The sequence below is a fragment of the Grampus griseus genome, assembly GCF_964374135.1.
Source record: "Grampus griseus genome assembly, chromosome: 8".
NCBI classification, from domain to species: domain Eukaryota; kingdom Metazoa; phylum Chordata; class Mammalia; order Artiodactyla; family Delphinidae; genus Grampus; species Grampus griseus.
In genome coordinates, this window is record NC_139002.1 from 87648558 (window position 1) to 87665294 (window position 16737).

The 16737-nt window shown below is 41.5% G+C and overlaps 1 protein-coding gene across 2 annotated transcripts in view; it reads left to right on the forward strand.

Moving 5' to 3' along the window:
* Positions 1-2063: 2063 nt before the first annotated feature.
* TRIM44 (tripartite motif containing 44) overlaps positions 2064-16737 on the forward strand; it is a 113228-nt gene continuing 98554 nt past the window's right edge. For both annotated transcript variants that reach the window (XM_082660257.1, XM_082660258.1), the window contains exon 1: positions 2064-2958. In XM_082660257.1, coding sequence (XP_082516383.1) covers positions 2290-2958 — 669 coding nt within the window. In that variant the 5' untranslated portion in view covers positions 2064-2289. The remainder of the gene's footprint in view (positions 2959-16737) is intronic.

A 16737-nucleotide genomic window follows, 5' to 3' on the forward strand; every position in this document is an offset into this window, starting at 1 on the left:
GAAGGTCCATCTCATGAGTCTGCCATACTCCATCCCCAGAATTTTATGAAGTCCCTTTTTTTTTTTTGCATTATGTGGGCCTCTCACTGTTGTGGCCTCTCCCATTGCAGAGCACAGGCTCCGGATGTGCAGGCTCAGTGGCCATGGCTCACGGGCCCAGCCGCTCCGCGGCATGTGGGATCCTCCCGGACCGGGGCACGAACCCGTGTCCCCTGCATTGGCAGGCAGACTCTCAACCACTGCGCCACCAGGGAAGCCCTATGAAGTCCCTTTTTTAATAGTTCCATCAACTTCTGTCTCTTAAGACCCTCTCACCACAGAGGACTCAAAGCAGGTTTGTAAAGTGTTAGATACTGAACTGCATAGTATGATATTTTAACTTTCTGTTTGGTAAAATTAAGAACAAACAATAACAACAATAATGACAACAAAAAGACAATTTCTGGAGAAATGAATTGGAGAAAAATAGAAATGTGGAGGGAACTAGAACAAAACAAACCTTTGGACCTTTCCCCCCACGTTCTATAGAGCTGTCCTGAGGTTAATAAAACAAAATATTTTTTTCAAAATAAAATCTCTGACAAAAGCTGCACAGAAATTAAGCATACATTATATGTGGCTATATTAAAAATTATTTTAAATGATTTTTACCCCACTCCATCCCCTGGCATTTTTGTGAAGATCATCTGGAAATCCTAGATCAAAAGGATCTAAGGGACTCAGTGAAAAACACACCATTCCATCCCCTTTCCTTCTTCTCAACCACATCTCCGCCTCTCTCTGGACTAGATCAAAATGTTCATTTCCTCTCCCAAGTACAAATTGAAAGCTCTTCAATGAGCGGTGAGACATATATATGGGGTAGAGGTGAGGAGTTGCTTACACCAGCAGCCAGCCAAAACGTGTCAAAAATGTTTAAAACCTCCTTCAAAGGGTCATTATGTGCACTAAATATAAATCATGCCAATAATAGTTAAAATGTAGTGAATATCTACAAGGCAGGCACCTTTACATTTCATTCACAAAATGGCCCCATGAGGTACGTACTACCATTATTTCCACTTTACATATATATGTACTTTATATATATAAAGTGGAAAACAGAACGATCAGTTAGCTTCTTCATGGTTGCAAAGCCAATAAGTTGTAGTACCAGGATTTGAGGGTCCTTGGGCAGTGGCTCTTCCAAACTTGGGAGCCACAAAAAGATCTAGCCCGATTCTTGGCACTTCAGTATTGGTTAATAAATAACAGTCCCTTTCCTTTCTCTTGGAATCCGATCTGAATCTAGATGGCCTCCTTACATAGAGGATAACGTCTGCACACTGGAACTCTCACTCCACAAATACTGTCTCTCCCTACCTACCTCCCCTGACATCTCAGCCAAACCCAAGGCAAGCTCTCAAAAAAAGGCGCAGAGGTTACGATCCTGGAGGTTCTGAGCCCCTAGGAGAGCAGGAATGCAAATAGACTTTGCAAATAGGCAAAGCATAGAATCGCTTTAGATAGAAAACGTCTGTTTGCTCAACCTGACTCTGATTCCCTGAGCCTGGGAGAGCAAACACAACCCTTCCCCCTGAAAATCCCAAGGGGTCAGGTTCAGTCTGGTAAACAACACTCCGTCCTGGCATCTTGCAGAACAGGCAGCAGAGGGGACTGGGACGGGCAGCAACAAATTGGAAGGAGGGAGGCTGAAATGCACCTGTACACCTGCCTAGTGGCCTTGAAAAGTCAGGTTGGCACCTCTCAGGGAGGAAGTGGAGGAGGAGGGGCCCAATTCCCGCCTCCAGAGTGAGCTGGAGTGAATCAGAGACCTCATCCATCCTCTCCCTCCTTCGGGGATGCTGAACCCCTGCGGGAAACGCAGAAAAGGGCCATTGCCACTTTAAATGACTCAGGAAGTGAAAACGGGCCGCCTGGCGGGGACAGGGAAAGTGGAACCGGGGCGGCGCGGGGGCCGGCGGCACCGCGCTCGCCGGGGCAGCGGGGGGCCGAGCGGGCGGCGCGGCGCAGGGGCCGACGGGGGCGCTGGGCGGCTGCGCCGGAAGTGCCCAGAACGCCGGAGGAAGCACAGCGGCCGCCAGGCTGCCGAGCCGGCGGCGAGGCCCTGTGCTCCTGGGCTGGGTGCAGACTGCTGGGAACAGGCGGCGGCGGCGCCGAGGCTGCGGGACACGGCGCGGCCAGTCTGCGGGACGGGCCCCAGGTGGAGAGGAGGACGCGAGGAGGCCGCGCCGAGGCCAGGCAGCGAGCTCTGAAGCCCGGAGACCCGGGCCGCGGCACAGCTCCCACATGGCCTCCGGAGGGGGCGCGGCCTTCGAGGAGCTGCCGCCCGACGGCACGTGTGATGAGTGCGAGCCAGACGAGGCTCCGGGAGCCGAGGAAGTGTGCCAGGAATGCGGCTTCTGCTACTGCCGCCGCCACGCGGAGGCGCACGGGCAGAAGTTCCCCAGGCACCACCTGGCCGAGTACGTCCACGGAGCCGCCCAGGCCTGGACCCCGGGAGCCCGGGGGGATGGGGCGGGAGAGGAAGAAGTCGAGGCCCAGGTAGGGAACGAGAAGGCCCTAGAAAGCGAGGCGGGGGAAGAGAGCGAGTCCGAGGAAGACTGTGAGTCCGAAGAAGAGAGTCAGACGGAGGAGAGCGAAGACGAGAGTGAGGAAGACAGTGAGGAAGACAGTGAGGAAGAAATGGAGGATGAGCAAGAGAGCGAAGCAGAGGAAGACAACCAGGAGGAAGGAGAATCGGAAGCGGAGGGAGAAACTGAGGCAGAAAGCGAATTTGACCCAGAAATAGAAATGGAAGCGGAGAGAGTGGCCAAGAGGAAGTGTCCGGACCATGGGCTCGATTTGAGTACCTATTGCCAGGAAGATAAGCAGCTCATCTGTGTCCTGTGCCCAGTCATTGGGGCACATCAGGGCCACCAGCTCTCCACCCTAGACGAAGCCTTCGAAGAACTAAGAGTAAGTATTGGTCATCCAGAGCATAGGCCAGGAGGTCAGGACACCTGGGTTTAAACCCAGGGGGCCTCCCTGTGGCCACATTAACTTTCACCATGTCCCTAAAAAGCTGGTCTGTTCATCTTGTTGGGAGCAGTGATTATTGACTCTTTTTGATTGACGTTCTTTGAGAGTAAGATGAAAGTTCTGGACTCTGATCCTAGAAAAATAAATGTACAAAATCTAGTTTACAATTTCTGGAAAATTATAAGCTTCTGGTCTCCGTATCCCAGGTAAAGCATTCCTTGGGATTTTGACTCCACTTAAGCCTATTCCCACAACATCTTCATTGTTGAGACTGGTTAAGGCTCTTGACAAGGAATTGGTAAACCATGGTTTCACCAGATGGATCCAAGCAGATGGTTCCTCTATAGTGAAAAGACTCCCTAAGGTTGTGGTTTTGATGATAATTTCATGTGTGCCCCTGAGTTCCTTTTAGGTTCTTCATGTTTGGTAGTTGTTTGGAAAGGAGGGTGAGACGGTGGAGGCCAAATTGGGATGGGAGTGGGTGTTCCCTTGTCCTCTATCTTTTGCAGGAGGGCAGGGCCTTTATCTTGGTCCTTGCTGGTCCCCTAGAACAGTGTATGGAAATCTTACAAATATTAATAAATATTTATTGAATGAATGAATTTGCAGATGATTTGCTTTTTATTTATATTGTGGATATTTACAATCAGTGAGAGAAACAGCTGGAGTTAACCAGGCAGGAAAGTTTGAGTGATCAGTTCATTAGTTATTGTTGTCATCATGACATCTTTTGTTTCCTGAAGCAACCTTGCAGTTGCTGCCACTGGGATAACAAATATTTTGATAATGAAAATCCCCTACATTAAGATTTTCCCTTTTTTATTGTAAAATACACAGTCAAAGTGTATAAAAACATACGCACAGTCAAACAAATAACTATAAAGCAAATACTAATGTAACCTCCACCCCGATTAAGAAATAGAATATTAGGAGCAATATTGAAGCCCCATGCCCTTTTCATAATTTTCTAGTTATAACCATCTCCCTTCTCCATAGGTCACCATTATCCTGACGTTTGTGTTGATAATATCCTTGCTTATCTTTATACTTTTACCACACATTTATGTATTTCTAAACTTATTTGAACTTGACACGATTGATATTGTATTGTTATCATGCATTCTTTTGGGTTTTGCTTTATTTTTTCAGCATTGTGTTTGTGAGATTCTTCCAGTGAGTGGCTGTGGTTTGTCCATATTCATTGTTGTATAGAATTCCATTTTATAAATATGCCACAAGTTACCTATTCTGTCAAGGGTGAACATTTGATTTCCAGATTCTGGAACTTCTAGTTATTATAAACAGTGTTGCTATAAACATTCTTGTTCATGTCTCCTGCTGCACATCCACATACATTTAAATGGAATATAAACCTAGGAGTGTGATTGTTGGGTCACACACTGTGCATATCTTCAATAATATTAGATGTTGTCAGCTATTTTCCAAAGTGGTTGTACCAATTTGCATTGCCATGAAAAGTGTAAGAGAGTTCCTTTTGCTCAGTATTTTCACCAACACTTGTTATTACAGAATTTTTAGTTTTTGTCAGTCATATGGATATGTAGTGGTATCTTCTTGTGGTTTAAATTTGCATTCCTCTGGTCACTGATGACTTAGAGTATCTTTTGTATTTCTTCTTTTGTGAAGTACTCATTCGGGTCTTTTGTTCGTTTCATTTGGGTTGTCTTTTTCTCACTAATTTACAGGAGTTTTTATATTTATATTTTTGACTGTGGTTGATATGGGTTACAAATATCTTCTACTCTGTTTTTCCTTTTTCTTTTTTAAAAAATTGTACCTTGAACAGAGAAGTTCTTCATTTTAATGTAGTAGAATTTATCAACAACTTTCTTTATTATTAGTGCTTTTTGTGTCTCGTTCCACTTAGTATTGATTTTTGGGTAGTGGAGGTAGGGGCTTAGTTTCATTTTTTACCCTGTACAGATAGCCAGTTGCTCTAGCAGCATATATTGAAAAGCCTATCCTTTCTGTATTGATCTACTGTGTCACCAGTCATATATCAAGTGCCCATATGTGTATGATGTGTTTCTTGGCTCTTGTATTTTATACCATTGGTCTGTTAGTATATTCCTGTATGAGCTACATGTTTTCTCAATTACCATAGGTTTGTAACATGTCTTAATATCTGGTAGAGCAAGTCTGTCCACTCTGTTCTTCTAGAAGAGTGTCTCAGCCAGCCTTGGCCTTTTACATTTCCTAGAATCATACCATGAAGTTCTGTATTAAGAAAAAAAACAAACCTGCAGGACTTTTTTTTTTTTTTGTATTGTATTGTATTGAAATTACAAACCAATATATGGAGAATTAATACCATTACAAAATGAAGTCTTCTGATCCATTTATTTAGGTCTTTAGTATTGCCTCACAATAAAGGTTTGTAATTTTTTTTTTCTGAAAGATCTTGGACATCATTCTGAAATTTATTCCTGGATACTTACAGTTTTATAGTATTGTAAAAAATGTTTTTAATTTTTGTTTTCTAATTGTATATAGGAATATGATAAACTTTCATATATTGATTTTCATATTAAACTGTCTTACATATTCTAATAATCTGTAAATTTATTCTACACACATGATCATATTATTTGCAAGAGGGAAAGCTTTTGTATCTTTTCAGTCCTTATGCCTGTTCGTTTTTTTTTTTTCCCCTTGCCTTAATGCTTTGGATAGGACCTCCAGTATAATGTTGAATAGAAGGGATAGTGAATATTTGTGCCTTGTTCTTAACTGAGGGATAATTCATAACATTTCACAAGTGTGCTAGTGGGTTTTTTCCCCACAGATATATTTAATTAGATTAAGAAAGTTCCCTTCTAGTCCCAGTTTAAGAGTTTTTCTTTTTTTTTTTTTTTTTTTTAAATAAATTTATTTATTTATTTTTGGCTGTGTTGGGTCCTCGTTTCTGTGCAAGGGCTTTCTCCAGTTGCAGCGAGCGGGGGCCACTCTTCATCGTGGTGCATGGGCCTCTCACTGTCACGGTCTCTTGTTGTGGAGCACAGGCTCCAGACCCGCAGGCTCAGTAGTTGTGGCTCACGGGCCCAGTTGGTCCACGGCATGTGGGATCCTCCCAGACCAGGGCTCGAACCCGTGTCCCCTGCATTAGCAGGCGGACTCCCAACCACTGCGCCACCAGGGAGGCCCAAGAGTTTTTCTTAATATTGAATGGATATTGAATTTTATCAAATGCTTTTTCTGCATCTGTTGCATGTTCGTGTGATTTTACTCTTTTATTAATGTGATGAATTACATTAACTGATATACTTATTAAATTAAATTTAAAAATCAGTATTATGTTCACATGTTTCAAAAGCCTCTTTTTCACCTTTGGTAACCACTTTTATTAGTTTTTTGCTTATCGTTCAAGTGTTTGTTTTTTCAGATACAGGTGTGTACATATATATGGTCTTATTTCCATCCCTTCATTAGTATATTTTACAGTTAAAACAACCTGGCATTTCTGGGAGAAACTCAACTTGGTTGTGATGAAGTATCCTTATGTTTTTGAATTTAGTTTATTAATAATTTATGTAGGATTTTTTCATTCATATTTATGGGAGAAGTTAACTTGTAAATTTCCTTTCTTGTAGCGTCCTCATGAGATTTTGCTATCAAGGTTATGTTGGCTTCATAGTATGAGTCAGGAAGTGTTGCTTCTCATGTATTTTCTCTCTCTTTTAATGTTCTAGAAGTGTATTATATAAGATTGGAATATTTCTTCCTAGAATGATTGGTAGAACTGACCATGGAAGCCATCTGGATCTGAAAAGAGAGAGAGAGAGAGAGAATTAATTTTGTTGTTTTGTATCCAACATTGGATACATTTGTTTTGTATCCAGTCCATTGACTGTGGATTCAATTTATTTGGTGGTTATAGGTCTGTCCAGGTTATGTATTTTTCTTTAAGTCAATTTTGATAAGTTACATTTTCCTAGAAGTTTGTCCATTTTGTCTAAATTTTCAAATGTACTAGTATAGATTTGTGAATCATATCCTCTTATTATCTTTTTTCATGGTGTAGCTATCCTCTTTATTCCTTTAAGAACAGTAAGCATGTTGATTTATAATCTGTCACTGATAATTCCAGTATTTGAGGACTTTATAGACCTTTCTCTGCTAGCTATTGTTTTTGTGGTGTTTTTTAGGTTTCCTTCTTTCCTTTTGTGCTTGTTATGTTCGAGTAGCTTTTCATTGCCTTGAAAAATTATTTGTGGGGATTTCCCAAGCTTTGGCCTGAAGCTGTAGTCTTCGAAAGAGCATTTGAGTTTGCTTCTGATAAGGCCTAAGTGTACAGCTTGTTTAGGACCCCCTTAAACTAAATTAATTGCATGAGAGATTTCTTGGAACAGATTTTCAGGAGGTGCCTGCCCAAATTTACAGCCTCTTAAAGAATTTCTTTCATCCTGTCCTGCATCCCATCCCCCCACCGCCCCGTTTTGTTCGGCTCCAAGGCATGGCTCCCCACACTCCTCTTTGGAGGGTGAGATAGCGGCAACTTTAGTTTGTCTTTACTCTAGAATTTTACTCTTTGGCAGGGGTAGGAGGGTCAAAAGTCTGTATGGAAAGGGTCCCCTTTAAATGTCCCACTCTGAGCATGCTGTAGGCTTTGCTTTCTTTTATCTTCTTTCCCCCTGCCCACCTCACTTTCTGCCTATAATCAAATGCACATCCCAGTTTCTTGTGATCGGTAAATGTACTCAGATCAATAGAGCTGTTTCCTGTACTCTGCTTATGTTAACACTGGAACAGTATTACTTAACTATAGACCTTATTAGACGTTCACCAGTTTTTCCTCTAATGATTTCTGTACCAGGGTCCTCTGGCCATACTGCATTTTCTTGTTTTCGATGCTCGTGATAGTTTTGAGGAGTGCCAGTCAGGTATTTGGTAGACTGTCTCTCCGTTTGGATTAGTCTGATGTCTTTCTCATGGTGAAACTGGAATTGTGGGTTTTGGGGCAATATAAATTCTCTTTTATGTTTTCCTTTTTTCACTTATCAGTATGTCTTGGAAATCACTCCATAGAGGTGCCTATTTATTTATTCATTTTAACTGCAAATACTCTAGTGAGTGTCAGTCATTAAATTCTTAATTTATGATATTGTGTTTTTCAACTCTAGAATGCCTGTTTGGTTATTTTTTTTAAAGATCCATTTCTCTTTATCTTTTGGGATCTGATTCTTGATTATATGCCACATTTTCATGATTATTCTCATCTCATAATTTTTCATTCAATACCAGACATTGTGTTTAAAAGAACTGTAGACACTAGAGTCGTATTTTCCCCCCTCAGAAAGGGCATACCATTTGCTCTGTTAGGCAGCTAGGATGAAGGGCTGATCGTTTTTATTCAATAAAAATTTGAACTTGTTTAGAGCTTGTTTGTAGCTTTAATTAGTTTCATTTCACCTCTGGTTTCGTATATTTTGAGGGTAGTGTACATTTACTTATTGACAAGAAAGTAGGTCTCTTGGAATATTAAAAGTGGCTTGGCATGATGATGGTGAGAGAAGAGGATCTTTGTTATACTGCATTCATCATTCATTCACCAAGTATTTATTGAGCATTGGCCAAGGGCAGGCGCTTTCTAACCATTGAGAATATAGCAAAATGGAAGAAGTCCCTGCTTCTACTGGAGTATACATTGTGTTGGAAGGAAATAGAGAGCAACAAATGCTCAAATAAACATGTAATAACTTAATAAAGAAAAAATAAAACACAGTGTGGGATTAGAGAGGAACAGGAAGTATCCTAGCTCTGCCGCTTGCTTTTTGACCTTGGACAAGTTATTTAACAGTTTGGCCTTGTTTCTGTATCTCTAAAATGGGTATAAAGTTAAGAAATCAAGTAGTGTTTTGTGAGAATACAATAACTTAGTTTGTGATAACACTTTAACAATGCTTAACACATTGTAAGTGCTCTTTAAATGTTAGCTGTTGTTTTTATTATTATTAATAGGAGGAGTCTAGTTAAATGCACAAGTTCAGAGTTGAGAGGGATTTGAACAATATATGTTTTGATATCTCAGTGCCAAACCGGGCTGTGAGTGGCTAATATTGGTGGTAGAAGGCCAAATTGTTGGCGAGGGCTAGAGTAAAGCAAACTGCAGAGCGGGCCAGAATGGACAGAAAACCAGGGTAACTGTACAGCCAGAAGGGATCCGAGCAGAGGCAACGTGGAGGCTAATGCCTCAAGGACTAAGGTGAACACCTTGAAGGGATAAGTTTAACCCTAATCACTGAAGTGACTTTTAAAGTCCTACCTTTCCTCTTGTGCTGTATTTCCAGTGTGGCTCCAGAGCATTTGGTCTCCAAAGGATCCTGTGGGTCCAGATTTGAATTGAGCCTGTGCTCCAGTTTTATCGTAGGAATATAGTTACACAGCCCATATTATGACCTCACATCTGGTTCATAAACTCTCAGATATGCAGGTTTCTCTTATTGTGACCGTAATTTGTGGTTCTGAAAATGGGTCATTGGGTCTGACAAAGGAGCTTGATCTGGTTCATGGATATTTTCATATGAAAATTCTTAAGTTGTCAAGGGAATTTGCATTCATAGCTATATTTAATGAATCATTTTGTTCAACAGTATAAGTGCAATTACATGTATTCAGAACTCTAGACCAGTAATTTAAAAAATTATTTTGAACATAACCTACAGTAGGGGTTATGTTCAGATAACCACTATATGTAAATATAGTTTACATTGTGGTCTAGTTTACATACACACACGCACACACACATACTTTAACTCAAACGGAGCACTGTTAACGTTATTGCATATGATGTGTTCTGTTTGTATTCTATTCTGTTCAAAAAAATTTCTGGATTCTCCCAATAAATAGATTTCATTGTACCCTAATGGGTCATGTCCTGTAGTTTGAAAAACACTTGTCTCGTTCACTCTAAGATCACCTGAAGAAAAGGTGGAGTCTTATAAAATGGCAAAGGGAGAAATGATTGGCAGAGTTCTGCAAGTACTTATAAGCATCTATGGAGTTCTTAACATGGCTTTGTTATGGACAGATCCAAAAGTTTTGAAATCACTCCCTTTGCCCTTGAGTGTGTCTTTAAGATGGGTATTTGGAAAGAAGAATGTTTGGTTAAGTGACAGAACAACTGCAGGGGCGCCCCAACGAGGGGGCTCTAGTGGCAGGGCGGTCGGGAGGGTATAGGCATATTCTCCGGACAGCTGTGACTCTGGAGGGGCTGGAGATGGGGGTATGCCGCTGCTGTGTCTTGTAATGGCCGGCGGCTCTGGCTCTGTGCTCAGCTCATAAGCAGCTCTGGCAGGGAGGCAGAAGGTTGAATGTCTGCTGTAATTTCCCTATTTATGTTTTTATTCTTGACTAAAAGGATTTGGAGTACCTTCTAATAAAACCATTAAGTGCTGTCTACACAGTGGTTCAGTCTGTGTCTTATTTATTTGTATAGAATAAGACAAAAGCTAAGACTAAGGTAAAGGGAATGATTGAAGCTGCCACAAATGGTTGATGGAAAGTTAAAGTGAGGCCTCCCGTTCTGGGATTCTCCATCTCAGTCTACTCTTCAAAATGTACTTTCTTTACCTGTAATAAGTCTGGGACGTATGCAGTGAAGAGGACAGACAGGGCCCTAGCTTTTATGGAGTTTACCCTTTAGCTGGGGAGAGAGATAAGGTAGGGTAATTTTGGATGGTAGTGTGTACTATGAAAACAATAAGTCATAGCAACGAAAGAGTGAGTGATGTGGCAGGAGGGCAGGAGGGAGTTACTTTTTGACCAAGTAGTCATGGAAGGTGTCTCTGAGCATGTGACATTAAGGCAGAGACCTGAATTATGAGATCTTGCAGAGATCTAGAGAAAACCTCCTATTGTGTTACCACTCAGTGCCTTTTGCACGAAGTCCAGTGATTCATAGCAGAGATGATCGGTTTGGTTCATAGGACTCTTCAAAAAGGAATTAGATGGCTCTTGAAGTGAGAGGAGTAGTGTAGTTCTGGCAATTGTAATGTGCTGTTAACACAGGTGAAAATACTGTGGAGAGAATGTGAGCTTATGGGGATCTCTTTGACAATAGCTCAGTTTTTCAGGGGATTCAACATTCATGGTGATGGAACTTCATTAAAGAGAGCCTAGAGGGCTTCTGCAGGGTTAAGTGGAGGGGAAGAGTCATCTAATTATGTTCAGTTAGGGACGTGGACTCTTCCCACAATCTTTGTTATTAAAATTACAGTTTATAATCTAAGAATTAAGAAAAAGTCTGGGAGAAGAGTGGTTAAGGCGGAAAGAATGGTGAATGCAAAGGCTTTAAGGTAGAGGTGAACTTGGGGTGTTGGAGGGACAGCAGAAAGGTCACTCTGGAGTATATTGGAATGAAAGAGGAGTGGCAGGTAGGTTAAACAGTAGGTTAAACAGTGTGTTTCTCACCTTGTTGCCACATTTTGGAATCACCTGTGGAGGGAGATTCTTTAGAAAATACCTGTGATTGGCCTCAGCCCAGCCTTAAATCAAAATCTTTGGGGATGATCATTCTATAAAAAAGACATATTTTATAGAATGTCTTTCTATTGGGATTTGTCTTCTTTTCATGTTGTGGTTAGACTGGAGTTACTGTTTTTAGGAGGAAGACCACAGAATTAAGGGTACACACTATCAAGAGGATTGTTGAGGGAAAAGGTCCATACTTTCCCTGCTCTCTCCCAAGAATCCAGTGCCCTCTTTTTTCTCTTCCCTGACCTTTCAATCAGAATAGATTAATAGGTTAATAGGCATATTGTACTATTAGATGACTGCTTTTCAGGGTAAGGTTGCTGATGCAGTAGGTGTATTATTCTTAAGCCCCTCTGGGGATAAAGGACTATGTGTCTGTGGCACCACCTTTTCTTGACCACAGCCCACAACATGGAGGTTGCCCTGCTGTCCACTGATAACACCCACCTTTTCTCTTCCCTTGCATCGGACCCAAACTGAGAAGCCAGAGATCTGTCAGTGTCAGTGCGTAGTGTGTCTTCTGCTTGAAGTTACAGTTCAATCTGGGATAACTAGCTCAGTTTCACGCTCCTGTTCCTGTTGTGGGTTTAATATCCAGAGCCAGGGAGTAAATCTGTTGTGCAGCAGGAAGGAGCACAGAGACTAATGGACCTCTCAGAAGAGAAGACAGAGTACAGACCAAGAAGGGGTGAAACAAAAACTTCAGTGCGGATATGTGGGGCAGAGATGAGAATCTTGTTTGTGGGTGTGTGTGCGACTATGATAGGGATCAAGCCAACATGACATTGGGGGATAAAAAAATCAATATTGATGCCCTTTTCCGATGTCAAAAATGAATCAAGGGGCTTCCCTGTTGGTGCAGTGGTTGGGAGTCCGCCTGCCGATGCAGGGGACACGAGTTCGTGCCCCGGTCCGGGAAGATCCCACATGCCGCGGAGCGGCTGGGCCCATGAGCCATGGCCGCTGAGCCTGCGCGTCCGGAGCCTGTGCTCTGCAACGGGAGAGGCCACAACAGTGAGAAGCCCACGTATCGCAAAAAAAAAAAAAAAAAAAAAAAAGAGTCAAGAATGAAAAAAAAATGAAACCAACCAAGCAAAATCTTCCAGATACTCCAAGTGCTCAGTCTATAATTTACGGCAAGTAACCATATAGGCAATGACTGATGTATATTGTGGTGTACTAAATTATTGTCGAACATTTAATTATAAATTAAGCTCACTTCAAATGTATTTAGCTAGTTTCTGATGGGGTAGCAGAGCAATCTGCTTTTAACTTCAACAGGATATTAGAGAAAGCATTATACTATATCCAAACTGTAGCATATAGTTAGCTTTTTTGTCAAAAACTGGTGTTTTTAAGTTAATTTTATTTATGTGAATAATTTTTGAGCACTTAAGGTGTGCTACATGACGGATATTGATAAAGAAAGATGCCTGACATCAGGAAGCTTATAGTCTTTTCACATGCTTATTTGCATATAAATACTAGAAGAGAGGTACAAATAGTATGTCGTGGGGACTCAGAGAAAAGAGAAGTTATTTTCAGCTGGAGACATGGAATCAGGAAAGATTTCTTAGAGGAAGTGGTATTTGAGGTGGACCTTCAAAGATGGATAGGATTTTACTAGGTAGATGTGACTAGAGTGTTAGGCAGCTGTCCTCTGTGTTCCCATAGCAACAGTTTGTACTATTATAGCATTAAATACAGTATACTACATCAATATTATTTCTTCCCACCATGTCTCTGTCTTGCGTGGGTCATAAACTCTTCTTCTAGGGTTAGGACTGTATGTTACACATCTTTGTGTTCCCAGCACCTAGCACAGTGCCTGTTGGAGAGTAGATATACATGAAATATTTGGTAAATGTATGATATGAAGTATAATAATCTCACATAGTCACAGGGCATCAATGAAGAACTGAAAGAGAGAGTGTTGCATAGTGATTTGCTGTATCAGTGTTTACATTAAGTTTAACTGCATCTGAAATAATGAAATAATTTGGAAAAATCCAAAATAACAGCAGCTCAAACAAGGTGGATGTTTTATTTTCTCTTGTATAGAAGGATGTAGGCAGTCCAAAGCTGGTATAGAGGAACCATGCAGTTATTAGGAATCTAGGCTCTTTCTACCTCTGCTCTGCTGTCCTCAGGGTATGGTTCTTGTCATGGACCAAGATGACTCCTGGAGGTCCAGCCAGTACATCTGAGTTCCAGGAGAGCAGGCACGGGAAAGTGAAGATGGGAACACCCCTTTATTTTAAGAGAACCCTCCAGAAGTTGCGCGCATTGCTGCTTATGTTTCATTGGCTGGAGTTCAGTCCCATGGCCTTATCTAGTTGCAAGAGAGGATGGGAAACAGTCTTTTCTTCAGGCCATGGTGTGTCCAGCTAAAACTGGAGTCTCTTACTAAGGAAGAATGGGAGAATGAATATGAAAGACCAAGCAGTCTTGCCGTAATTGGCTTTGCAGTCTATGCGTTTGAATCCTGGCTCTGCTACTTATTACCTGTGTCATGTTGGAGAATTCACTCAGTCTCTCTGAATCTTGGTTTCCTCATCTGTAACATGGGCATAATAATTATTTCTCCTTTTTGGGTTGTAGTGAAGAACAAACAAGATGATACATGTAAAGAGCTTAGCACAGTGCCTGGAATATAATAATCCCTCAGCAATTAGTGACTCTTACTCTTATTATCCTTACAGAGTCAACTAAAGTTCTATTCTGCGTTCAATTCCAGACCAGGTAGTCTGGCAGAAGTAGAAGTTCGGACACCAAGTTTCTTTTGGTGAACGCTGTTCAGCCCCCTCTCCTTCTGTTCCTTCTGACTGCTCTATGCTGGTGGGTAGATAGGCTGGTGAAAAACTTGTCTTCAGAGAAGAGGCTCCTGTATATTTCAGTGTCCTGCTGGTGCCATGTGCACTAGCTAACCAAAACACAGCTGGTATGTCTAATTTTAGGTTCACAAGTCTTGCTGGTTGTCCTCTTTAAATTCTGTTTTACATTATGAACTGTAGGAAATTTTTATAGAAGTGGAGAGGAGGCAGGGGCAGTACACCCTTTATTTTCTAGTTAGAAAATAGCCTCTGTTTTCTTTCCAGTAGGCAGTCGTGGGGGAAAGAGGTTAGAGGCACCCCTACTGTTCTCCACTCTGTTCTTTGGGTCTCTGTGAACCCTGGCAGGGTAACCTGTGTTGAGTGAAAGACTCTGACTTCATGTGTGTGAAGAATGGAAATGCTAGCCTTTAGCTGAGGTTATAAAACTAAGAGAGTCTAGAAACTCTTATCTGCTGTTGAATTTTGAGGCTCTTTCCCGAGATTAGAATAATAATAATAATTATTAAGTGGCTTTAGGTCAGGTGCTTTTCACCTCATTATTTCAGTTGATCTCAATATAACTCCCACAATAACCTGTATTATTCTGATTCTCATTTTACAGATGAGAAAACTGATACTCAAAGAGGTTGAGCTTTGTGGAAGTTCACCTAGTTTATAAGTGGAAGGATTAGGATTTGAATCCAGGTCTAACCCCAAAGGACATTTTCATTCACCCATCCCATTTAGCCTCTACTCTTAATTATTCCCACTTACATTTAACCTTTCTAAGTTGTACTGACGCAATCTCCTGATGTTTATTATCTCTGTGAAGGTATTTAGTAGATACTTTATGAATATTCTAATCAGACTATTAAAACTATTCTTTCCCAGGCTTCCCTGGTGGCGCAGTGGTTGAGAGTCCGCCTGCCGATGCAGGGGACACGGGTTCGTGCCCTGGTCCGGGAAGATCCCACATGCCGCGGAGCGGCTGGGCCCGTGAGCCATGGCCGCTGAGCCTGCGCGTCCGGAGCCTGTTGCTCCGCAGCGGGAGAGGCCACAACAGTGAGAGGCCCACGTACCACAACAAACAAACAAACAAACAAAACAAAAAACAAAAACAAACAGAAAAACTATTCTTTCCCTTCCATCTGGATTTTTCTTCCTAGATATTTTACAGAGTATTTTGATTGTATCAGATTGTTTTGTTCATTTTTTTCCACTCAGCACTTCTCTAGCTCAGTACTTGATACTTAGCAGTCACTCAATAGACTTAATCACTTAATAATAACAATAACAACAAGGATAACTAAAATTTATTGAGAACTTAGTAGGTACCAGGTTCTGTGCTATAAACTTCCTACATTTTATGTCATTTAATTTTTACCACAATTTTTTGAGGTACAGTTTCGTTAAGATATTTTTCTATGTTGTTTGAAATTAGTGGCGTGGTGTTTTTTTCCTTTGATCTATTCACTCAGTCAGGTAGAGTATTTGGGGCTGTAGGGAATTTAACAGTGAACAATTCTAAGTACTGGTCTCATGGAGCTTTTGTTGTCAGAGCAAAACAGACACAAGCAAGTTAAACAGTAAATAACATTTTAAATAATGATAAATGCCATGAATAACAAACTAGGGGAAGGAGAAAGAGAGTGACTGGAATGGGGAATGAGAGAGAGGCTGTTTAAGGATCTAACAAGGACTGGGTATAGTTAGAGCCAGTGGTGGGACGATCTGGTGGCATAGTGATCTGAATGGAGGAAGTAAGCGAGTGTAGAAGCACTGAGATGGAACAAACTTACTGAGGATAAAAAAGATGGCTGGAGGATAATGAGTCAGGGTTCCAGGTAGCGGGTAGTAGATGAGATCAGACTGTCAAGTAGGCCATGGTAAAGATATTGGATTTCCTTCTGAGTAGCCATAGACTGTTTAAGCAGGAGAATGAGTGATCTGATTCACGTTCTTAAAATTTCCCTCTGGTGCCTGTGTGGGGACTGGAGGGTAGGGTAGGCGAGTGGGAGTGGTGTTGCTCCTTGGCTTAGGACCAAACAGGGAATAGTGGAGATGGTGAAGAGTAGTTGGACTTGGCCTGTGTTTTAGAGTTAGGTCTGAAAAGACTTGGGGGTAGGTTTGCTCAGGCCCCCAAAATATTTTGGATCTAAGCAACTATATAAAGGTGGTTGCCTAACATAGGAGTGGATTTGGAGTTGGAAAATCAAGTCATGTGAAGAAGATGGTAAAGAATTTTTGGACATGGCGTGGTGAAACTAAAATTTTATGGCGTACTAAAATTCAGTTTCATTTCCTTTTGTCAGGGCTTTGCTTTCTGATTGGATTCCTTAGGAGGACTTCTTACATATTCTATCTCCCAGTCCTTTTCCACTGTTTCTCCCAAAAAAACCTTTTTGTGAAA